General features: G+C 46.1%; 1 protein-coding gene across 10 annotated transcripts; it reads right to left on the bottom strand.

Moving 5' to 3' along the window:
* Positions 1–2,231: 2,231 nt before the first annotated feature.
* Positions 2,232–7,055, bottom strand: LOC100272580 (Zinc finger CCCH domain-containing protein 28). Of its 10 annotated transcripts, XR_559673.2 has the most exons (10): positions 6,629–7,048; positions 6,438–6,533; positions 5,670–5,715; positions 5,177–5,269; positions 4,853–4,966; positions 4,476–4,557; positions 4,280–4,374; positions 4,076–4,186; positions 2,642–2,760; positions 2,232–2,473 (listed from the first exon to the last, which is right to left on the bottom strand). XR_559673.2 is itself a non-coding variant. In XM_035962950.1 (9 exons), the coding sequence occupies exons 1-8, from the start codon at positions 6,994–6,996 to the stop codon at positions 4,094–4,096; spliced, it is 984 nt and encodes a 327-aa protein (XP_035818843.1). In that variant the 5' UTR covers positions 6,997–7,055; the 3' UTR covers positions 2,509–2,760; positions 4,076–4,093. The 10 variants fall into 10 exon arrangements, 9 of the variants coding, with proteins under 9 accessions (XP_035818843.1, XP_020400515.1, XP_008661556.1 ...); XM_035962950.1 differs by lacking the exon at positions 2,232–2,473 and having other exon boundaries at positions 2,509–2,760; positions 5,177–5,266; positions 6,629–7,055; XM_020544926.1 differs by lacking the exon at positions 2,232–2,473 and having other exon boundaries at positions 2,509–2,760; positions 4,071–4,186.
* Between the last annotated feature and the right edge of the window lie 1,921 nt (positions 7,056–8,976).

The following is an 8,976-nucleotide window of genomic DNA, read 5'->3' as shown; positions in this document are numbered from 1 at the left end:
GGCCAACCTTCTCTAAGAAGGCCCTGGTCCTCCCTTTTATAGTCGTAAGGAGAGGATCCAGGTGTACAATGGGGGGTGTAGCAGAGTGCTACGTGTCTAGCGGAGGGAGAGCTAGCGCCCTAGGTACATGCCAATGTGGCAGCCGGAGAGATCTGGGCACCCTGCTGGCGTGATGTCGTGGCTGTCGGAGGTGCGGCGGAGCCTGGTGGAGGGACAGCTGTTGGAGCGGTCGAGTCCCTGCTGACGTCGTCCTGCTTCCGTAAGAGAGCTGGGGGCCGCCGTCGTCATAGAGCTTGTGGAGCGCCATCATTGCCCCTCCGGCGGAGCTGGCCGGATGGGACGCCGGTCTTGTTCTCCGTGACCCGAGTCGATTCGGGGTAGGATGATGATGGCGCTTCCTGTTGACGTGGCGGTCTGTGCCCTAGGCAGGGCGACGTGGGGGTTCCTCCGAAGCCGAGGTTGAGTCTGCCTTCCGTTGCCATGGCCGAGCCCGAGCCATGGGGTCGGGCGAGGCGGAAGTCGTTCGGCCGAGGCCAGGGCGGAGTCCGAGCCCTGGGGTCGGGCGAGGCGGAGTTTCGTCGTCTTCCGGGTCTTAGCCCGAGTCCGAGCCCTGGGGTCGGGCGGAGCGGAGTTTCGTCGTCTTCCGGGTCTTAGCCCGAGTCCGAGCCCTGGGGTCGGGCGGAGCGGAGTTCGTCGTCTTCTGGGTCTTAGCCCGAGTCCGAGCCCTGGGGTCGGGCGGAGCGGAGTTCGCCGTCTTCCGGGTCTTAGCCCGAGTCCGAGCCCTGGGGTCGGGCGGAGCGGAGTTCGCCGTGGCGCCTTTGGCAAGGCCTGACTGCCTGTCAGACTCACTCTGTCGAGTGGCACTGCAGTCGGAGCGGCGCAGGCGGCGCTGTCCTTCTGTCAGACTGGCCAGTGGAGCGGTGGAGTGACGGTGGTCACTTCGGCTCTGCCGGGGGCGCGTGTCAGGATAAAGGTGTCAGGCCACCTTTGCGTTAAATGCCCCTGCAATTTGGTCAGTCGGTGTGGCGATTTAGTCAAGGTTGCTTCTGAGCGAAGCCAAGGCCTCGGGCGAGCCGGTGATGTGTCCGCCATAAAAAGGGGGCCTCGGGCGAGACGGAAGTCTCTCGAGGTCGGCTGCCCTTGGCCGAGGCTAGGCCCGGGTGAAGCGTGATCGAGTCACTCGTGTGGACTGATCCCTGACTTAATCGTACCCATCAGGCCTTTGCAGCTTTATGCTGATGGGGGTTACCAGCTGAGAATTAGGTGTCTTGAGGGTACCCCTAATTATGGTCCCCGACAGGAACCAAAATTTTCCACAGGATTTTCATTTTACCAAGGGAAATTAGTTCATTTTTTCTTGGAAAAATAGGAATCCCTTGGAAAAAATGTGGTTCCCAAACTAGCTTTAAATGTCTCCATTTATGTGTCTACCAAACCAATCTTAAGTATGGCGTCAATGGGTCTGCTGCGTCCCCCACACCACACTCCACATCACCTGCTCCCCCAAGGGCGGCAAGGACCAATCTGTTAGGGCTAGTTTGGAAACACTATTTTCCTAAGTAATTCTTATTTTTCAAAGGGAAAATAAATTAATTTCTCTTGGGAAAATGAAAAATCCCTTGAGAAAATGGGGTTCCCAAACTAAGCCTTATAAAATTATATTTAGGTCCTTGTCATCGTCCTTCAAAGTTCAAACGATAGTGTTTAATATTTAGAAGTCAAGATATAAAGCTAAAATTTTAATTATTTTTAAATATAAAAAGGAAAAGGCACAGGGTCCGTTGCTTGGGCTTGCATTGGGCTGCCCGTAGATCACGTCGGCTTGAGCCTGTCCAATCTAAACTTTGATGTTAATTGTTATTATGTTAGTGCTATACATATGCTTTATCCAAGATATGTCCCGCGCTAGAGGAGCAGAGCATTCCGAGCTCATCCTTCCTGCTCTTTGCTGAGACAGAAAAAACAAAGGCGAAGTCAAATGGCCCTGACCGTGCTTGTTGTCTCCTGTGACCAAATCTACTGCTGCAGCTAGTGATAACCAAGTTAGGGCTTGTTCAGTTAGCTCTCAATCCATGTGGATTGAGTGAGATTAGATGGCTTTGAATCCCAAATAAATCAAACTTCTTTTTAATTTTTTTCTAATCTCATCCAATCCATGTGTATTGGGAATAACCGAACAAGTTATAAAATTGGCGCTGCAATATTACTACAGCAATACAATCTCATAATCATTATTGAAATCCAGTAGCTGCAAACGAAGCTCAGTCACAGAGAAACGGCATGCTAATCTAGTTTACTATCACAAATCCAAGCATAGCATTTCCCAGAACGTGCCCCAATCGTCAAATGCTTAGGCGGCGCAACTGGGCGTCAAGCAGGCTACCCATAAAACCGCTGCGGCATGTCTGAATGTGTGTCCACAGAGCTCATGGGCATACAACCTCCATTTAATACCTTGTTTCTTGAGGAGTCTCTAGAGGATTAAATATAAAAAATATAAGAGATGTGTTCTTCGCAAAGAGTCTGTCTGATATGACTGATTTTAAGAACTCTCCACTGTATGATACAGTTTCTTAAATGTCTCTTGTACATAGAAAACCAATTGTACATGGCCGTTGTACATGCCCTTAAAATCGCTTACCTGTAGACCGCACGCATTCGAGCAGCAACAGAATGGCACGCTTGGCATAAGGCCTCATCATCACCCAACCTTTCAGATACCTTGCCGTTTCAATCAGCTTGGTACCTGGCACTGTATTCCTAGTTAAGCATCACAAGCACATCAGAATGTCTTCAGGTGGTGCCTGTTTGAAACAGCGGCAAAGCGTGGCGAAACATTGGCTCAAAAAAAAGTATCCATACAACAAACGTGTGGCGCTAAAGGGAAGCCAATAGCGCAGACACCAGATTAGCTGGAGTCAAAATCATCTTTATGACAACAAATACATAACCACACACAGGGGGAGAGAGAGACCCCATAGTGAAGAGGTACCACTCAAGCATTGAGTCAAGCAAGTTCAAGCAACCATCTGAATATAACAGGACGATAGTATCTTTTATTCCATGCCTACGTAGCACCTTCTACGGCTTCCATGCTCTATGGCACCTTAGCAACACAACAGCCAGCGCAGCAGCTCTTTGGTGGCAGAAGCAGAATTGGTGGCTGCGGCGGCGGCGGCAGCAGCAGCAGCAGCGGCGCAGGGCACTCAAGCTGAGGAAACAAGCAGTACCCATCTGTTAAACACGGCTTACAGCACTGTAAATAAGACTGAAAACTAAACGTGGGGACTTGCCTGCAGTTTCTGCTTCAGTAAAGGGGGAAAATGAAAAACAGAATCTAGATTTTGGCACTGGTGATTTCTCAATAGAAAATCATATAGCAACAGCTATTTTTATTCTTAGGCCTTATAAGGCCCAGCATTAGGCATGAGACATGTTAGATGATCCGGTTAGCAAAATAAATAGTAGTGCTACTTGAAAGATACTCTCCACATTTAATAACTCATTAGTTTATTAACTGAACTCAGGAAATTAGTTGGTGGGACCATGGGAGAGAGATATGCAGGAAAAGATCAGACCATATAATTTTATCAACAGCCCAACAACATAAACAAGTAATAAATTCTGAAACGAAGGACTCATACAAGAGGCCATCTTCCATTGTTGTGATTCATACATCTTAATATCAAACTTGGCAGGAGAGCTCTCCAGAAGGAACAGAATTGACGTGAAATAGAAGGCAATGAAGCTGAACAAACAGTAGATCGCTTGAACAGTGCATGTAATCTTAGCCAATTCAAAATCTTAGAGAATCAACACGCTCATTGGCATGCCTGTTTGGAACGGATAAAAGTTGCATTTCATTGGAAAAAATATGTTGATTCACTCAAATGACAAATTGCCAATCTTAAACTCTATATTGCTCTAGCTGGTTTGAATAGACACAAGATCCACAAGGAATTGAAGTCAAAGTTAACTCTGTAAATAGGTGTTCCTAAGGGAGTATTCTTTCATCTATATGTATTTGGCAGTCATTTGTATTAAAAGGGGGGAAACAAAGTATAATTTACTTTACTTTAGGCAACAGAAAACTTCAGCTTGTATGTGGATGGAAAAAGCGACAGGCAGATCGATTGCATTCTCCTCGTTTAAAATCACGGCATACTTCAACATTGGCGTTCACCGCCTGGTCAAACAAATGCAGAAAATAAAAACGTATAAATAGTAGCTTGTAAACTAGCAGAAAAAAAAAGACAAAAGAGAAGGCACAAATACAAACCGTTGTATGTGTCTCAGGGTGCACAAACCGGCAGGATTCTCTATTGCACATGTTCTTCAAGAAGTCCCTACAAACTTCAACTCTGTTCGTATTATCTGTGTTTCCAGAGGAGTGTGCTTTTCAGGGTAGTTCATTAAATGTCAAAAGCAACAATAATAGTATAAGGGGGAGGAATTGATCATTTAGTGTTATGTACCAGCAAATGGTATAGGAGGTGAAGGCAGAGGCCCCATCATTGGTACTCCAAGGGGTGGTGGTGGTGGTGGTGGCATGTAAAGCTTCAGAATAATGCATAAAAAGAGATACACAGCATGTTACTCAAGATCATTAATCATCTTACATTTAGATTATAAACATAATGCAAAGCATAAAACTCCACTAAAAATGGAAGTTTTTTTTGTTTGCCAATTCATTTCCTATTGTAGATAAATTGTGAATAAATGGCAAGAAAAAGGCAACCTGAGAAGTCCTCCAAAGGGCATTGTTATTAAAATATGAAGAATAGATAAAAAAACTATTTCCATAAAAAGTAACAGAGTAACATGTGGGAATATATTCGAAAGAAGTATATACCATCTCAGGGTATGGCATGGGAACATGGTTCATTGGTGGCATCGGATGTGCTACTACATGAGAGTACCTACATGCTATGCGATTGCACTGTCCACGCAAGAAGTCTTGGCAAACCTTTCACAGAAACAAAGTAGGAAAAACTAGATCAGCCAAAATATCTTTTAAGAGTTAGCAAGTGTCAAATAGGGGAATCAATTAGAAACCAACAATGTTCTTGCTCTCAAAGTACACATCATATAGAAAAGGGCAGAAAAACTGTTCTTTGTTGTATTTTGATAGACAATTTATAGTAATAATACACAAATTTCAATGAGGTACTCTTACAATTGCAACATCTTCAACAGATGAATGGTGCAAGAATCGGCACTCATTTGCTGATCTTGAACACTTCCCACGTGTAAAATCTCTGCAGATCTGCTGAGTTTCATAAAAAATGCTAAGTTGGCATCCAAAATGTTATATGCAAACCAAATTACTATTATAAGATATAGATTAGCATAGCTGATACAATGGCATCTAACTTAAGCATGCTTTTACACATTGTTAATTGTTGTACAAGATATGTTTGATAATGTTGGCACCACCTCTTCCACGAATTTCAACAAAAGATATGTATTACTAGGTCACACAAGACAAAACAAAATGTATAAATCCTGATATAATATTTGTGTTATCATTTTGAGCACATAGGCATCAAGTCTACTCTCTTAGTCAGCCGATGGCACTAAATAGAAAGGAATTTTAAACACTCAGAAAAGGACAGTCAGATCCATGTTATTAGTCAATAAAAATATAAATGACTTAAAGACAAACTTACCGTCTTCACCTTTGGGTCTTCCACGCCAACTGATCTCAGTAATTGCCTAAAACAAAGAGGCAAAAGAAATGCAGCGGAATCAGAAGTGCAGCAAAAAAGACTTATATTTCATACTCTGATAAAATGTTATTGTGCTCTCACAGGATAATTGCAGTTTGCATGTCACTCTACAAGTTCTAACAGACTCTCTTGGATCAGATCATCAGAGTCAAGCATAACACACTCTTCAGGCTTCCCAAAACAACAGAAAAGGAGTTTATGAGGTATGTTGCTGTACTTATGGAGTAACTTTTTTAAGAAAGAGAAGGGGAGGGTTAACAGCGGATTTTTTTTCCCAAGCCAAGAAGCACATGGGATTGAATGGTATGTGGCTATGTGCTATGCAGGAATAGAGAGGATTAGATTCCTACACTGTGACAAGGACTTAAAACAACCTATAAGCCATGCGTTTCAGTCATCAGTAGTTTTTCTCAGAAGCAATGATGTAATTTCCTTGCAAAAGGATAATGTTGTTAGCCATTTGCAGTTTGCATCAGCTGTTAGCACAAGGTAAAAGGGGTATTGTGAAGCTGCTAGTTCAAATTTATATGTTGTACGCTGCAGCCTTCATGGGCTCGCAGTTAAAGTACCTGCCACTCGTGCTTCTAACCTTTTATAAACATGAAACGAGACGCAGTACTGGATTTCCACGACCGAAGCATAACACCATTAACCAGCAAACAAAACCAAACGAATCAAACAACCAAAAATGGAGAAATCGGTTCATACTCCTGGATATGTGGAGGCGGATGGTAGTAACGGCATGTCATCCCCCGGAAGCAATTGTTCCTCAGAGAATCCGCACACGCAGTCACCTTATTGTCCCTGACCAGATCCCACGCACAGCAAACAAACCAAAATTAGAACGGAAACCATACTGCTACAAGCGCAAGAGGCGGCAGGATCTCGCGCGCACGCACAGGTCGATGGAAACGGAGTTGTGAGGGTGCGCGTATCTGCACTCGAGGTCGGAGCGGGTGCACCTGTCGCGCAGGAAATCGCGGCACGCATCCACGGTAAGGCCATTGTGCCGTTGCCGCTTGCCATCGGTCGGGTACTGCTGCGGGCTGCGGCTCCGGCTGCGCGAGCGTCGGCCGTGCGGGGAGCGGGAGCGGGGGGACCGAGAGCGTGACGCGGACCGCGTTGGTGGTGGGGAAGGCGAAAGGCGGCGCTTGCGCGGCGGGAGCGGCGGCGGCGAAGAGGAGAGGTCGGGGCCGGTGGCGGCGGCGGCGGCGGGGGCGGGGTTGGTGGCGTCGGGGCTGGAGTTGGGGATTTCGGCGGAGGCCATCGTGCCGTGGGAACTGGGAATGGTAGTTTGGGAGGTCCGTTTAAGCGAGAATCGGTTCGGATTCTATGTACAAACACAATACGTTAGAGATTTAAAATTACCTCTACGAGTGATTCTATTTCTACTATCCACTTATAATCTTAATTATATTTTAAGTTAGTTTTTAGTATAGTAAATTTAAATAGGTTACATCTAGATTATTAATTCTCAATAAATAATAAAAAGAAAATTTATATAAGTTTTTGAAAATTCTTTAAGATACAAAATTCAGCCTAACAACCAGCTAATTTTGTAAAATGATTCTGATTTAATATCTTAAATGGTTTTAAAAAACTGAAACTAAAACAATTAAACGGGCCTTGATCTAGAAGGGAGTACTGAGCTTATGAGTTCTGATAAAATGGGATATATGTTAACATGTGATTGCATTTTATATCTTTTAAAGTGATTAAAATATTAACTATTCTTTTTACAGAATAATCCATAATTCAGCAAAAAACATTATACCAAACTGCAGAGTTTGTCGTTTTGGCGAGGACTCGACGGCGACCGCGGAACGAGCGCGAGACCATGGCGGACGGCGACGATGTCTCCTCTGGCGTGCGCATGGCACAAGGCGAGGGCGGGAGCTCTGCGGGTGCGTGAGTGAGGGAGGGGAGGGGAGTGAGTGGGGGCGTGGCTTCAAAAAAAGAGGTCGGTGCGTGGGGAGGTGGCCGGGAGGCGCGCGACATGGACGCGTCCACGGCGGGCCGTGCGGGCTGGAGGTTAGAGGAAAGGGGGGAGCTGACAAGCGGGGTCCATGCGGCAGCGACTCAAGCGCGCGGGGGTGAACGGGTAACGACACTGACTAGGTGGACCCGCGGCACAGAGAGAGAGAGAGCCGAGGCGCGCGTGCGAAGGGAGCGACGCCGACAGACCGGCCGCACCGGTCAGAGGGAGAGAGGGTGCGGGCGTGCGGGCGAAGCTGGGCCGACTGGGCCCGAAAAGGCTGGAAGGGAGGGGGTTTAGGCTTCTTTTGCCTTTTCTTTTATTCTAAAATTCTAGTTATTTTTCCTTTTTTGTTTTCTCCTTTTGAATTCAAATCCAACCAAACCACAAATTCAACTTTGAATAATTTAAACATATGCATCAAACAAAGACCAAATTATAGGCTCAACATGATGCAAAAATTCGCGTCTCCCCTAGGGTTTAATCTTCTAAAGTAATAATACATCTCCCAAAAAATAAAACAAACTCTATTAAAAGGAAGAGAAAATAAATCTATAGAGAGGAGAAAAGATGTAACACCTGAATTTGGTAGATATTAGAGAAGAAATTTTATACCCCAAATTCAGGGTGTTACAACAAGTCAAAGTCTAAGAGGCAAGCACTAAGCACGAGTAGACAATATATCCAAGAGATTCAGAACAGAGAGAGCAGAGGAAGAAGGTGCGAGAAGAGTACTTTTGAGCCGATAGGAAGGACGCTAGCAGGGAGGCCGAAGGTGCGGATTGATGGGCGGAGGTCCGATCGGAGGGTCGCTCCAATCGAAGGGTAAATCGGCGGAGTGGAGGTCGGTGGCGTGGGAGGAGCTACAACACGGCCGGATGGAGGCGGCGCACCGCTGGACTCTAGCTGCTACTGCCGCCCTCTTCTGTCTTCTCCTCCTCTCTTCCCTCTCTTTCCCTCCCACTCTCTCGATTTGCGCGTTACAGGAAGGGGTGCGCGCGAGAGAGAGGTGTACGCGCTTCAAAAATCGCGCACGCGTGCCACGCCCTCTCGTTTCCCGCACGCGCGCAGCAACCCTCGTTTTCGGTTGTGAGGTGTTCGCGTCTACAAATCGGGCGCCAAGGCGTGACGAGCGAGACACCTCAGTAAAAAACGGTTGGATGCCTAGGCGACGCCAAAACAACACCGGAAGCGAGAGTATTCTGGCGAAGCTCATATTTTGAGGGTAAACAAATAAGTAACTCCTTTTCGGATAGCTCTGCTACGAATCAC

The sequence above is a fragment of the Zea mays genome, chromosome 10 (genome assembly GCF_902167145.1).
Source record: "Zea mays cultivar B73 chromosome 10, Zm-B73-REFERENCE-NAM-5.0, whole genome shotgun sequence".
In the NCBI taxonomy this organism is placed as follows: domain Eukaryota; kingdom Viridiplantae; phylum Streptophyta; class Magnoliopsida; order Poales; family Poaceae; genus Zea; species Zea mays.
This window is presented reverse-complemented; position numbering and strand designations above follow the sequence as displayed.